Source organism: Neoarius graeffei, chromosome 7, assembly GCF_027579695.1.
Source record: "Neoarius graeffei isolate fNeoGra1 chromosome 7, fNeoGra1.pri, whole genome shotgun sequence".
NCBI lineage: Eukaryota > Metazoa > Chordata > Actinopteri > Siluriformes > Ariidae > Neoarius > Neoarius graeffei.
This window is the reverse complement of record NC_083575.1, coordinates 37,262,004-37,277,818: the sequence shown is the minus strand read 5'-3', so window position 1 is coordinate 37,277,818 and position 15,815 is coordinate 37,262,004. Positions and strand designations below refer to the sequence as shown.

Here is a 15,815-nt window from a genome sequence, read left to right as displayed (position 1 = left end):
AAAAAGATTAGTCTGATTACTGAATGTCAGACATGGATCTGACCTGCCCAATAAGAGTCTGTTTATCCACAGTGCCGTGTCAATGATATAAAAAGTACTTCTGAATATCACACCTGCTGTTATCAAACAAAACACCTCTTCAAAAACCAAAAAAATACAATACATTTACCAATACCATATTCCGCACTCTCCCAAAAGACGACACAAAGCAAGGCCACTCGTGACATTCAAGCAACGTTCCTAATGAAGCCCCCCCCCCCCTTTTTTTTTTTACACCAACGTCAGGTAACAGTGTTCTGAATGTCACCTTCACTGTATTCAAAAACGATAAGTCAGTTTCACAAGTAAGGGTCCTAGAGGCAAAACGGATCCAAAGCATTTCCAAGTAAACCAAAATGTCCAAGAATAACATCCCCTTTACAGAAAAGCTGCTTTCTAACTGCAGATTCAAGGACCTGATTTCTCATCAGCTAAGTTTTCAGTGTGCTTCTGCAGCATCAGTGATCGCAGAACTGTCCAAAAGGCTTTCCTTGATGAACAATGGCCAAGTTATTGTACAGGATGCATTCCCACAGAGTTATATACATACAGAGGAACTATTATATACACATCACATAGTATCCACATGTGAATGTACAAATGGTGTCTGGAAATGGCAGCCTGTGAAATCCCTGAACTTAGCCTGAAGCTCACCTGGTCACAAAGACCAAGGGCGCATATATGTGTGTGTGTGTGTGTGTGTGTGTGTGTGTGTGTGTAAAAGTAAATTTGCTGTAATTCTAAGGAGGAGGTGATCAACACGGAGGCAAAAGTAGGAAAGGAAGGTGACCAGGTCTGACCCTGAGCAAAGGAACAGTGCCATTTTGCACTAAAGCTAAGTATTACAGCAAGAGCAAGTTCAAATCTGTCTCAAATTAAAAACAGAGGCATTCTCTGAAAACAGCAAAATTATCAGTTTTAAAAACGGTACCAAACCCCCCCCCAAAAAAAAACCCTAATAAACCAAAGGGTTTAAAAAACAAACAAACTGCAGACCAGCTGGAGACGAGCGGCTGTAGTAAAAGCACTGCTGCAGCAATACACCACACTGCACCACTTAGTAGGTACACATCACCTTTACCATCTATTCCAACACTTTTAATGCCAAAATGGCTTTCATGAACATGCACACCACCTACAACTAGACCAGTATCAAATACACTCAACTTTATATACCAAATGCTTCCATGTTTAAAAAAAAAAAAACCCACCCAAACATTAAAACACAGCATAAGTTCATCATTCACATCCAAAAATCTTTATATAAAAAACAAAAACAACTGCACGGTTCTGCACATGTATTTGATCCACACTTCTTAATACTCCCTAATGCCTTCATTATTATTCTTAGTTTCAAGAGAAATCATGCATTACCACCAGACCTCATGCCTTTGTACATCCTCAATCATTTCCAATCGTAATACTTTCAGCTCTCCCTTTCGATACCTTGCAGTGCTGCATGTGGACAGAAGAGGACGCCAGCAACATGTCAGAGACCAGGTCGCTCATTTATTGATTTACTTTTTAAAGTGGAGACCTGTATCAGGTTTTGAAAAAGTTTAGGCGTTTTCATATCAACACACACTTACCATCTTCCTTTCACATGAGTGCACCAATAGCTACATCATACGTAATGCAGGGTAGGACAGGGAGCAGGATGGGATAGGACAGGGAGCAGTGGTAAGTACAAGGCTACAATAGTGAGCAGAATGTTATGAAACAGAAGTGGCCAAGTAGTTTTAACTGGACAAAGCTGTGGGCAGAAGGTTTTGAGAGTGAGCAGGAGGTTATGAGAGTGAGCAGGAGGTTATGAGAGGGAGCAAAAGTGAGCAGAAGGTTATGAGAGAGAGCAGGAGTGAGTAGGAGGTTATGAGAGGGAGCAGGAGTGAGCAGGAGGTTATGAGAGGGAGCAGGAGTGAGCAGGAGGTTATGAGAGTGAGCAGGAGTGAGCAGGAGGTTATGAGAGTGAGCAGGAGTGAGCAGGAGGTTATGAGAGGGAGCAGGAGTGAGCAGGAGGTTATGAGAGGGAGCAGGAGTGAGCAGGAGGTTATGAGAGTGAGCAGGAGGTTATGAGAGTGGAACAGGCGGTTATGAGAGGGAGCAAGAGTGAGCAGGAGGTTATGAGAGTGGAACAGGCGGTTATGAGAGGGAGTAAGAGTGAGCAGGAGGTTATGAGAGTGGAACAGGCGGTTATGAGAGGGAGTAGGAGTGAGCAGGAGGTTATGAGAGTGGAACAGGCGGTTATGAGAGGGAGCAAGAGTGAGCAGGAGGTTATGAGAGTGGAACAGGCGGTTATGAGAGGGAGTAGGAGTGAGCAGGAGGTTATGAGAGTGGAACAGGCGGTTATGAGAGGGAGCAAGAGTGAGCAGGAGGTTATGAGAGTGGAACAGGCGGTTATGAGAGGGAGTAAGAGTGAGCAGGAGGTTATGAGAGTGGAACAGGCGGTTATGAGAGGGAGTAAGAGTGAGCAGGAGGTTATGAGAGTGGAACAGGCGGTTATGAGAGGGAGTAGGAGTGAGCAGGAGGTTATGAGAGTGGAACAGGCGGTTATGAGAGGGAGTAGGAGTGAGCAGGAGGTTATGAGAGTGGAACAGGCGGTTATGAGAGGGAGTAGGAGTGAGCAGGAGGTTATGAGAGTGACTCAATGAGCAGTGGCTTTTTTTTCCCTTTTTCAAAAACAGGCTGGACAGTAAGCACAATGTAACTGAAGCACCTTAGCATTGTGTCTGGTCTAAGTAAATAAAGGGAAGGTGATGAGTGCATATTGAAGAAAGATCTAGATTTAGGATCACAGGCTGATCATCTGAAAGTTGGAGGCGTCTTCTGTTCGGATTTGGTGCATCACTCTTTAGAATTAGCACATCTTTGTATAACTGGGAACAAAAAACCATGAGCATGAAGAGCCACAGTGTTTCTGCACACCGGCTCTTCTGTGTTATAGCTCAAGTTTAAAATACATAAAAAAACTCTTTCATCCTTTAGCCCACGAACCGTCACAATGCATTACTGAAGTGGTGAAAACCGCTCTGAGACAGAGAAAGAACAAGGACAGAGCTCTCTCCCACATTCTGACTAGGAAGGTGACCTACATGAGGGATCCTGAGTTCCTGTGGGAGGGAGGAAAGGAAGGTGCACCAACACCTTCTTGTGGAATGAAAGATGGCAAAGAAAGAAAAACAGCAACCAACAACAAAAAAGCCAGCTCATTCATGTGCATGTGATCTCACACACACACACACACACACACACGCACACATTTAAGACTCATTTAATTGAATCAAGATTTAAAAAAAAAAAAAAAATCAGTCCAATGAACAGGAAAAAAAGTCTGAAAATGAATCTAAAGCAACTTGAACAGAAAGAGAACAGGATTTAGAATACAGGCTAAAAACGAGCTGTTTGAATGTGAAGAGTTCAGATGAAGTCTGTTGGAGGAAAAACTGATGTTTGCATGATGATGTGTGCTGAAGACATTCAGACAGCCTGCTGATCTGATCTGCATGTGCTGTGCTGGGCAGAGCTTCAGAGACACAGGAGAAAATGGCTTTGAACGAACTGCAGCCTCTGTGTGTGTGTGTGTGTGTGTGTGTGTGTGTGTGTAATACGCCTCGCTAATCATGAACATTTATTATTAGCTTCATGCCATGCTTAAAATTTGTCCACGATGATGCGAACTTGCACAGAAGTAGCCAATGAGAGTGAGTTGAGTTCATTCGATGAGTCAGTGTTACCTGCCTGGCATTTTCAAAATATTCTTGGCTCAGGTAAAGATGCTATGCAGGCATTTCACAAAAAAAAAAAAATCCTCATTATTCACAAGAGTAAATGATTAGTTTAAAAGTCATAACATAATCCTATATTTCATTTCACTAATTTCAGTTATACTTTGCATTTACATTGACTGATATTTTGTTCTAAGTTGAGGTTCATACAATGATCTAATCTACTAAATCCGTGTTTTTGGTATGTGCCCCCGTATGTAAATGTGTTGGAGTTGAGCCTCATGTTTGCTGTAGTGTTTGTGTGTAATCACTATCCAGGCATGCTAGTGTCCGTTTCCATATTTCCAACATCTACGTACTCGAAGCACGATTCCTCCTGGGCAACACAACAGCAATACTTCATTCATTTTTGCTCCTTTTCTTCCTCTCGGACTAACGACATACAAACAAGCACATGTTGAAAGAAACAGAAAGAACCTGAAAAGATGAAAAGTTTAAAGAGCCCCTGTGCATGCGCTACAACCTTCACGGCAAGCCTAGTGCCTGTGGGTGGAGCACGCGAACCGAGACGAGGGCTAAATCACCTCGCCCGCGGGTTTTAAGAAGGTGGAGTGAAGGGTGTGCCCTCGTCGCTGGGCGTGGCTGTATCATCACTTGGCTCCAGACTGTCCTTTGGGCTCACGGTGCTGTCAGAAGTGGGCGTGGGCTCATCTGGGGGAGGCGGAGTTTCAAGGTCTTCTTGCTGTCCGTTAGGGGTGGCGTCCAGGGGTTCGGTGGGTGTTGGGGGTGGCGTGTTGGCATCCGGTTCCATTCTGGTGATGGACAGAGAGGTGGGTACAGCAGCCACAGGGGCCTGGACTCGTGTGCTCGAGTTGTGAAGGGGATCGCTCATGCCTACGCAGCGCCACTGCATGATGCTGGTGTCCTTGCCGCCTGTCGACACCAGGTGCCTGTCGTTGTGCATGAAGCTAACGTTGGTCACGTGACTGCTGTGGGCACTGTACTTATGACTTGGGGCCTGTGAGAAGAGAAGGAGTTAAAGTGAGCAAAACTAGCTGCTTTATTAGGAATATCTGTACACCTGCTCATTCAAGAACTCATCCGATTATCCAGTTAGCTGCTAGCAGTGCAATACTGGCATCAGAGAGGCTCGTTTCAACCGTCTAGTTTCAGCAAGGATTCCTGTCATAGCTGGCCATGAAAAACACTCATGCTTGATTTGAAGCTCTTTATCTGCAGCAGCGTGATTTTAGGTGTTACGCTGCTGCGACATGATGAATGGAATATATCTGATATACAGTGCCTTGAAAAAGTATTCATACTTCTTGAACTTTTTCACATTTTTCCACCTTACAACCACGAACTTAAATGTTTTTTATTGAGATTTTATGTGATACACCAACACAGAGTAGCACAAAATTGTGAAGTGAAACGAAAATGATAAAATGGTCTTTAAAATTTTAAACAAATAAAAATCTGAAAAACGTGGTGTGCATTAGTATTCAGCCCCCTTGTGTCAATACTTTGTAGAGCCACCTTTTGCTGCAATTACAGCTGCAAGTCTTTTGTGGTATGTCTCTACCAGCTTTGCACATCTAGACACTGAAATTTTTGCCCATTCTTCTTTGCAAAATAGCTCAAGCTCAGCCAGATTGGATGGACAGCGTCTGTGAACAGCAATTTTCAAGTCTTGCCACAGATGCTCAATGGGATTTAGGTCTGGACTTTGACTGGGCCATTCTAACACATGAATATTCTTTGATCTAAACCATTCCATTGTAGCTCTGGCTGTATGTTTAGGGTCATTGTCTTGCTGGAAGGTGAATCTCCTTCCCAGTCTCAAGTCTTTTGCAGCCTCCAACAGGTTTTCTTCCAGGATTGCCCTGTATTTAGCTCCATCCATCTTCCCATCAACTCTGACCAGCTTCCCTGTCCCTGCTGAAGAAAAGCATCCCCATAGCATGATGCTGCCACCACCATGTTTCACAGTGGGGATGGTGTGTGCAGGGTGATGAGCAGTGTTAGTTTTCCGCCACACATAGTGCTTTGCATTTAGGCCAAAAAGTTCAACTTTGGTCTCATCTGACCAAAGCACCTTCTTCCACATGTTTGCTGCGTCCCCTATATGGCTTCTGGCAAACTGCAAACAGGACTTCTTATGTCTGTCTTTCAACAATGGCTTTCTTCTTGCCACTCTTCCAAAAAGGCCAGATTTGTGGAGTGTACGACTTATAGTTGTCCTGTGCACAGATTCTCCCACCTGAGCTGTGGATTTCTGCAGCTCCTCCAGAGTGATCATGGGCCTCTTGGCTGCTTCTCTGACCAGTGCTCTCCTTGCTCGCTCGGTCAGTTTAGGTGGACGGCCATGTCTTGGTAGGTTTGCAGTTGTGCCATACTTTTTCCATTTTTGAATGATGGATTGAACAGTGCTTCTTGAGATGTTCAGAGCTTGGGATATATTTTTTTTTATAACCTAACCCTGCTTTAAACTTATCCAGAACTTTATCCCTGACCTGTCTGCTGAGTTCTTTGGTCTTCATGATGCTGTTTGTTCTTCAGTGTTCTCTAACAAACCACTGAGGCCTTCACAGAACAAATGTATTTATGCTGAGAGTAAATTATACACAGTAGGACTCTATTAACTAATTAGATGACTTCTGAAGGCAATTGATTGCACTGGATTGTATTTAGAGGTATCAGAGTACAGGGGGCTGAATACTAATGCACACCACATTTTTCAGATTTTTATTTGTTTAAAATTTTGAAGACCATTTATCATTTTCGTTTCACTTCACAATGATGTGCTACTCTGTGTTGGTCTAGCACACAAAATCTCAATAAAAAAAAACTTAAGTTTGTGGTTGTAAGGTGGAAAAATGTGAAAAAGTTCAAGGGGTATGAATACTTTTTCAAGGCACTGTACCATGCAAAAAAAGCAGTGATTATATTATTATTATTATTATTATTATTATTATTATTCATACACATCCAATGGAACAATTATAGATCCATTTACAAATTGTCAAAGTCGTTCGCTAGCACGGAAATTTTACGTGCAATACGTATTTTATGTCATTTTCAATTCACTTCGAAAGTTTACTGCGGGCGCTGCCGGGGAACAAAGAAATGCTTCTGTGCCCGTGCAGCAGAAAACTCACTAAATATTCGCATCAGCTCCAATGTGTGATGTCATGTTGTGTTGACAACCATGCAATATCGGAAACCATATTCAACGCTTGTTCTCCATTGAGCAGAGTGACGTAATACACGTAGGATAAGCGATACGCTAACAATACTGCATGCTATCAAGCCAAATGAATGAAACCTGCTAGAAGGGAACAGAACACATGTTTTTATTCCATGGAAAAAGTGTCCTGTATGTATAATAATACTGACTGTACTATAGCTTTGTTGAATTCTCGAACATGAGTGGTCAGAAGGTGGTGTTGATTAATTTTCTAGAACTAATATAAATCTGTGATTTGAATTACAAAGTGCTGTTTTAATACTTTATCATTTCTATAGAAGCAGCTGGTTCATAGGGACTTGTTTGGTGGATATGCTGCATAATTTAGGCCTAATATAATAAACAGCTAAATAACACTTTTTTTTAAGCTAAGAACATACAGTACCAGTCAAAAGTGTACTTTGGTACAAACTTTACTTTGGTACAGTATTGACTGGTGAAGCTTAGAGACGTGTTTAACATTGATGGAAGGAGCAGGCATCAGTAATTTGTAATCGCCAGTAAGTTTTCAGGACCTAGGACTCCGGTTCTTAATAAAAGACTCTTTATAACTGCTATAAAAAAAAAAAACCCACACAACTTGTACAGATGTTCTACCACATTTATTGTACAAGCTAATTCAAAAAAAAAAAAAAACCTAGAGCGGTGGCTACAGTTAGACAGTCCATAATTATCGACACCTTTTCAGATTTACCAGTAAAAACAATTTTACAAAAAGGTGGGTTTCAGTTACAACAGTTATTGGTTAATTAACCAACCAGAAGACCCGCCTCACCCTTTGATCTTGTCGTCTGATGACAACTCATTACCTGAGATGGATTCCCCCCCCCAGACAATCAGCAATTTGAGGAAAACCTGGATGGGTTTTTTTTTCTGTTTCATCACAGAATGGAATGGAATGTTTATAGAGTATTTGGAATCCTATTGCAATAAATAGAATTAGACCAGAATGAAATTCCTATCATATTTAAAATAAATAAATAAATAAATAAATAAATAAATAATTACATGCTTGAAATATTCAGATTTTTCGATTCCATTCAGAATTCTTTTTTTTTTTGCAGTTAGTTGTAAATCTCTACTACATATTACGATATCAGTAGACATTTTATATTTTGGTCGAGGAATGACATGCGATCTTTGACCTGTATTTTCATGTGTAAATCGAATGTTGACATTTATTGGTAAACTACAAAACTAGAAATTAATACAAACGACGAATGATTAACAAAATGTGATCTATGAAAATACTTAGAAAGTGGGTAGAAAGTGGAACAAAAATATTTTCTGGCAAGTTAAATGTTATCAGTTCATTTGTTTAAAAACATTAGAATTACTTCCTCATTTACGTCAGCACCGACATCGATATATTTATCTTATCTCATTATCTCTAGCTGCTTTATCCTGTTCTACAGGGTCGCAGGCAAGCTGGAGCCTATCTCAGCCAACTACGGGCGAAAGGCGGGGTACACCCTGGACAAGTCGCCAGGTCATCACAGGGCTGACACATAGACACAGACAACCATTCACACTCACATTCACACCTACGGTCAATTTAGAGTCACCAGTTAACCTAACCTGCATGTCTTTGGACTGTGGGGGAAACCGGAGCACCTGAAGGAAACCCATGCGGACGCGGGGAGAACATGCAAACTCCACACAGAAAGGCCCTCGCCAGCCACGGGGCTCGAACCCGGACCTTCTTGCTGTGAGGCGACAGCGCTAGCCACTACACCATCGTGCCGCCCCGATATATTTATATAAAATATATTTTGTACTAAATACAAGTCTATGTAAAATGAATTTTAAATAAAAGACTGTTTTGTTAACTTAATACCACATACCGATTTTTTTTTTTTTAAATAATCATCTGGATGTCAATAATTATGGAACGGTGTCACTAAATAATCAGGAATCAACTCGTCTTTTTTTTCCCCCCAGTGGAAGTTTGAGTAATTATTCATGCACAGTTTACATATTGAAAGTCTTTTCTACTTTTGCAATGGTCAAAAGATCGTTAAGGTGTCGATAATTGCAGCCGCTGCTCGACCTTTAACTAACAAAAAAGAAGAATTGCTGGTAAATTGCTTTGGTATAAGATGGACTTCAGGACATTGAAAAATAATCAGCCTTAGGAAGGATAGTAACGCACATCGACCGGTCATGGTTTATTATTTATTGAATTGAAGGATTATTGTAAATAAAAGAGTTGATCCCTGCAATGATTAAATATATGACTGTTTAAATAGCTGTTAACCTTAGATGATGTATTAAGTACTGAGAACTGTGATTATCATTTTACATCAGAAAACTGGGTGAGTTTAGCGTGAGCAGGGGATGTCGTACAGACAGCATATAACCGGATACAATGCTGAAGGCGCCCTGTGCTACAACACAACATTTCTGCCTTGTTTGGGAACCTATTGAGCAAAGACCATTTTAAATGAATGGTGTATATGCTATTATAGTAAGATGCATATATCTCTTGTAGTATCTGTGCTCGCTCTTTTCGGATGTTGGCTCTGACCTTAGGTTTGGAGCAGGGGTACTGGAACAGATGCACTTTGCAGAAATCATCAGCCAGAGCAATGACTTTCCTGTTGTGAGATCTGACCAGAGCGTTGATATCCGTTCCGTCTGAACCCTCTGGCCACACTCCTGTTCCGCAACAAACACAAAACGCCAAACACATCCACAGAGTCAGGGTTTATAGCACATGATGATCGACATCGAATACTTGAAGGACGGACACACACGCTGATACACACCATGCGCTTAAACATGCCTATACAGGGGTCCATCCATTAGCTACAAGTGTTACATACTCTAGTCTAGTTATTCAAGCTAATACAAGGACCTCTGTATATAGACTCTAGACATTAAAATCTCTGTTAGGATCTCTATCTGAAATCAGGTCACACGCACAGCGGTGGAAATCTTAAAGATGCCATCAGTAAGAGTGTTGCTCACTGTGGCTGGCTGAAGCACAATCTGCAAATCACTACAAACTGTTTTCCAACCAAATAAAGAGCTCAAGTATGCATGTGTGTGCACGCGCATGCACATGTCTGCTTGAGTTATTGCAGAAATGTAGTCAGCAGATCAACATGGCTTGACATGGAGCAGGTCTGAAAATTGCTGAGCTTAAAAGTCAGGTCTGAAGGCAAATTTATCATCAAAATTCTATTTATCTTATTTTATTAAATATAGAAAGGCATTTTTGACAGCTATTTTGCCACTGCTATAGCAAGTTATGAGTGTTTGAAATATGCTATGTAATATATCAGTCCGTATGTCAAAGTAATGGCCGTAAACGAGATTCATTGAGACCTGTGCGAGACGACGTAGGACGGAAGTAAAACACAGCGGAAATCAAAGCGACCAACATCTGCCAACGTTCCCTGTGTCTGAAATCGCTCACTCGTTCACTACTTCCTATATAGGGAATTACTATATGGAGGACTATATAGTGAGCTCATTGGTAAAATGAAAAAACACTTTTGGACACTAGTCCGTCGCGCTGGTATTTACGTCATTACTTTAGCACAATTAAAACGTGCCAGATCAGTCGGCTGGTGGGTTTTCAAAATAATAAATACATGCGTGTATTTTTGTGATAAATCCATATTATACTGAGTGTATTTCCCAAATTAATAAATAAAAAGTACCTGCATCTTTAAATTTTTTAAAATCAAGGCTGAATACTTTCTTCTTTGCCGCTGTCTTTTATGAAATCAAATTTGAGACTTTTAATTTGATTTCCTTCAGCGCAACCGCAATGCATGATGGGATATATCGCTTTGGTTAGTGACTATTGCCGCTTTTCCACTACAAACGCGGCTGAGTCGGGCTGAGCCGTGCCGTGCTGAGTTGGGCTGAGCGGGGCTGTTGGAGTTGCATTTCGACTACAACCGCGCTGAACCGTGCTGGCTGGAAGTGGGTGGACGCATTGGGTGGAGTTAGCGAAAGTGGGTGGACGTCAGGTGATGTCGTTAAGCAGCGCAAACAGTGACATCAGTGATCTTTTAAGCGGTAGTCTCACGACCCGGAGAGTAAACAATAAACATGGAGGACATGGAGTCGTTAGTGTTGCTGGTCTTGGTGCTGTGGCTTGTTGTCACCGACAACGCGGACAGATACTGGCAAGAGCGTATAGATGAGGCGAGGCGCATAAGGCTTCAGAAATTCTCGTAATTCGTAATTCTTCTCCTTCCGGGTTTGCGGTGTTTACAGATCCCAGCACGCTCGCAGGGTGTGTGTGGGCATGTGAGGACACTCCTCCTCACCAATCAGTGCACAGGGGAGTGTCTGCTCACGCCCCCAGCCTCACTCGGCTCGCTTCGGCTCGCTTCAGCCCCACTCCAAAACGGTGCGAGTTTTAGGGGCTAAGCAGGGCTGAAACGAGCTGAGTCGTGCTGGTTTTTGGTAGTCGAAATGCGAGCCGTGTCGGGCTGAAGTGAGCTGAAGCGGGCTGAAGTGAGCTGAAGCGAGCTGAAGTGAGCTGAAAAAGGGTAGTGGAAAAGGGCCATATCAGTTGTACACTGCTTTTTGTGATGCATTGTGGGATACTTTGAGTGCACTATATAGGGTGTAAATAATCCTCACTAAGGTTTCGGACAGCACTACAAAATGGCGTCCCCACTATATAGTGCCCTATTATAGTGAGTACGAAGCGATTTCGGACACGGGTTGTCAAAAGACGCGCGCGCCCTCTTTCGAATGCTGATGCAATCAAGCTGGAAGTTTTGTTTGTTTTGATAGCAATCAGGAAGTTTGAAAAAAGTCGGCAGTAACTGTCATTTAAACTCGTTTTTGTGCAATATTTCATTTGGAAAACAGATTTCAAAAAGGCGGCACTGACGCCTGGCTGACACTTCACGTTTTGAAGTCTCGCACAAGTCTCGTGAAGATCGCGCGGATAAGCGACGCCTGCCGTGGACCAAACGAACTAAATTCAACATGGCTAAAAACCGAATAGGCAGATAAGTATAATATTTAATTGCAATTAGTTGCCAATACAAGTCACGATATAAGGTTACTAAAACGTAATTCAATAACACGTTCAGAAATAAAGCAAGTTTAAAAACGACTCCAGTTCCCCTTTAAATGAGAGACAGACGAGACTAATGCTGTAATCTCAATTTGCCTACTTCCATGAGTACACTTCCATGTAGTACACTGTGCACACTATGTACTTACTTACGTAGTGTGTAAATCACAACAGGGTAGTGTTGTGTCAAATTAACTGCAATTGCTGCATAACCCGCTTAAAAAAAAAAAAAAAAAAAAAAAAAAAAAATTTGCTCATCTCTTAAAAATGAATGTTTTTAATTTTCCGCACTTGCATACACAGACATTTCAAACATGGAAATTATGCCACCGATGACAACGTGCCCTCCTCCGAAAAACAGGTTGGTGGTTCCTCCCGTTCCGTTCCGTAGCCAAGATGGTGACCAGTGAGGGTGAGAAGTGTGCAGCATTGCTTTTAGACCATTTTGAGTACATCATCCAGGTACTCGTAGTGCACTGCACACTTGTGCACTCAAAATAAGAAGTGTAAATATGGAAGTATGCAAATTGAGAGTCATGGTAAGAATAAAAAGAGGAACAACAAGAAGAGATGGATGTGGAGAGAAAGCACGCTCTAAACATCCCTAGACACAGAGCAAAACCCACAGCTCTTTCTGTGATCAGGGGTTACTACTTTGTGACATGCCACTCAAAATTTTAAACTGCAAGCAGAGCTTTAAAGCTGTACTGCCTTTCAGATTTTTCAAGTGTAGGTCATAAAAATAATTTTCCCCGACACAATTATTTTGTTTAGTGGACCAAAAGCTACTGAATTTGAATCACAAACTTCCAATTTTATTAGTTTTTTTTTAATAGAACAATTAAAGAATTTAGGGCCATGTGGCCCTAAATTCTCTGCTATTTTTCCTGTTTCACCAATTCAAGATACTACATCATGCATCACATGGTGGGTTTTCCCCGTTCACACAAGGCATTGTGGGATACAAATTTGGAACAGGAGAGAAAAATGGAGGACATGAGTGCGCGAATGAAACGTGAAAGACTGACTACAATAACGGAAAGTGAGAATATATATATATATATATATATATATATATATATATATATATATATATATATATATATATATATATGTGTGTTATTTACCAGCTGGGAGGTCCGTATAGTGAAATACTGTGACCAAGGTCTTGAAAGTATTGACCGAGGCCCTCTGGGCTGAGGTCAGTATTCAAGACTGAGGTCACGGTATTTCACCATACGGACCGAACTTAAGCTGGTAAATAATATATTTATTTTTTTCTTTACCAAATTCTAACAGAAAACGAGAGCGCCCGAAAGGGAAAACCAAGCAGAGCCGCCATTTTGAATCCTCATTCATGGCTGTAATGCAAACTGCTTCCTCCTCAGTATACAAGTGCACTTCCATGGCAGGAAAAAAAAACAAAAACAAAAAACAACTACACTACCGTTCAAAAGGTTGGGGTCACTTTGAAATGTCCTTATTTTTGAAAGAAAAGCACTGTTCTTTTCAATGAAGATCACTTTAAACTAATCAGAAATACACTCTATACATTGTTAATGTGGTAAATGACTATTCTAGCTGCAAATGTGTGGTTTTTGGTGCAATATCTCCATAGGTGTATAGAGGCCCATTTCCAGCAACTCTCACTCCAGTGTTCTAATGGTACAATGTGTTTGCTCATTGCCTCAGAAGGCTAATGGATGATTAGAAAACCCTTGTACAATCATGTTAGCACAGCTGAAAACAGTTGAGCTCTTTAGAGAAGCTATAAAACTGACCTTCCTTTGAGCAGATTGAGTTTCTGGAGCATCACATTTGTGGGGTCGATTAAATGCTCAAAATGGCCAGAAAAATGGCTTGACTATATTTTCTATTCATTTTACAACTTATGGTGGTAAATAAAAGTGTGACTTTTCATGGAAAACACAAAATTGTCTGGGTGACCCCAAACTTTTGAACGGTAGTGTACATTTTGCCGCCTATGTAGTCCCCTATTTATACAAAATTGAGTCATTCAGGATTCAGCTATGTTTTTGCTCAGCATTAGCAGCAGTTAGAGGTTTTTAGCTTTCTCCTGAAATGTTTTATTTTCAGAGGGAACTAAATTTCACTGGTATTATGAAATTGGAAGGCCGTCTACTTTTAAATATGGGTTATAATTAATAGTTATAGTACCCTGATATATACATCATAAGGAAGAGATAACTCTCCCACTGTGCTGTGCAGGAGACCACATTGAAAACTGTGAAAATCTGGCGTCACGTGTGTGACCTGGACACTAATTTTTGAGCTAAAAAAAAATTTACAAAAACAACCAGAGTAAGGATTTCTCATAGGGAAATAATACTACTATAGGAACTCTTCTTAAGAGAGAAAGAAAAGAATTTCAAATATCATGCAGGAAAAAAAAAACAAATTAAACGCATGAATTGGCTCCAACCGTTGTAACAAAACTTCGTCGATTTTACCCAGGAAAAACTATTGGAGCCAGAGTAGTGATAACACACTAAAATGTACCTTGTAAGGTTCTTTTTTTATTTCTCAGGTTAAATAAGAACTTTATTCATAAAATATTTATGAATTGAAACTACAGGAGTCTATATAAAATCTGGAGAACTCCGAGCCTATTCCCCGCTGTAGAGACAAGTGAAGCCATCTGGCCGCCATCTTACCACTCACAACAAGTGTATTTGGCTTACGTGTTAAACCGTCGCATCCGATCAAATTTGCCCCAAGAAAAGTATCTCCTGACTTTATTTCCTTTCATTACTTCCTCTTATTTTCTCAACTTTACCCACATTCCTTACATATCTTTATAGCGCTCCCTTTCATGATTTTTTTCCCCTTTTCCAGCTCAGTCTCTGATAATTTTTTTTGAATGGCTCTTTTACTACTATAATTATTTTTATGGAGATTATTTCAGTTTTTATTTGTCCTGGAAATCATATCGGACGCCGTCCGGGAAATAAGCCATTGACCGGGAAATATGACTAACCCTGATTTAAGAGTCCTTATCAATATACTCGCACTTAATTTAAACTAAACTCATAGTTAAAACAGACAATCATGCCCATTTTGTCAGTTTGTGCAAGTGGATGTGAATGTGTAGATGATCTACATCGTCAGTTGTGCTTAGCCTGAGGTAAATGAAAATAACTACTGACCAAACTAGAACAATAACATATCTCTCTCTATTTTGTATCCCTCACTGCCATTTCTGCCAAAGGCTCTGGTCCTTCTTTTATTTAGGTTACTGAGGCTAATTTACTCCGTTCATTTTTCTTTTTGAATTTGAGCCATTGAGCTTGAGCTCTCACATTCAATATCAAAACATGGCGAAGCCTTTGGTTTTGATCTGGGACATTTCCATCGAAAATCTGACACAGTCACAGTGTTCATCCCGGATATCAATGTCAGATTTTCAACAAGAACAGACAAGGCAGGTTTTCTGTTGTTTTCCCCTCCTTTCTTGCAAACCACTTTCTTGCAAAAATCCACGCAAACGGCACTGCGCACAGACATGTAAACATGATCACACACCATCAGTACACACAGGTGAAATGTCCGTCCACAACCTTTGACCTGACGGTTTGTACAGTTCACTGCTGCACATGCAGGCATTTTTATTGCAATTTTTCCTCACCAACTACGTAAAATAACTTGTCCAGTTTTGTGTAGCTCCCAGTAGTCTAAATGACCGTTCCGCTCCGTGATGTGAGTGGTAAGATGGTGGCCAGATGGCTTCACTCTGACG

General features: G+C 41.0%; 1 protein-coding gene across 3 annotated transcripts in view; it reads right to left on the bottom strand.

Annotated features, from left to right (window-relative positions):
- Positions 1-2,215: 2,215 nt before the first annotated feature.
- The window catches only part of LOC132889264 (echinoderm microtubule-associated protein-like 4), a 220,732-nt gene continuing 207,132 nt past the window's right edge, over positions 2,216-15,815 (bottom strand). For all 3 annotated transcript variants that reach the window (XM_060925584.1, XM_060925583.1, XM_060925585.1), the window contains 2 exons: positions 9,536-9,666; positions 2,216-4,779 (listed from right to left, as the gene is read on the bottom strand). In XM_060925584.1, coding sequence (XP_060781567.1) covers positions 4,360-4,779; positions 9,536-9,666 — 551 coding nt within the window. In that variant the 3' untranslated portion in view covers positions 2,216-4,359. The remainder of the gene's footprint in view (positions 4,780-9,535; positions 9,667-15,815) is intronic.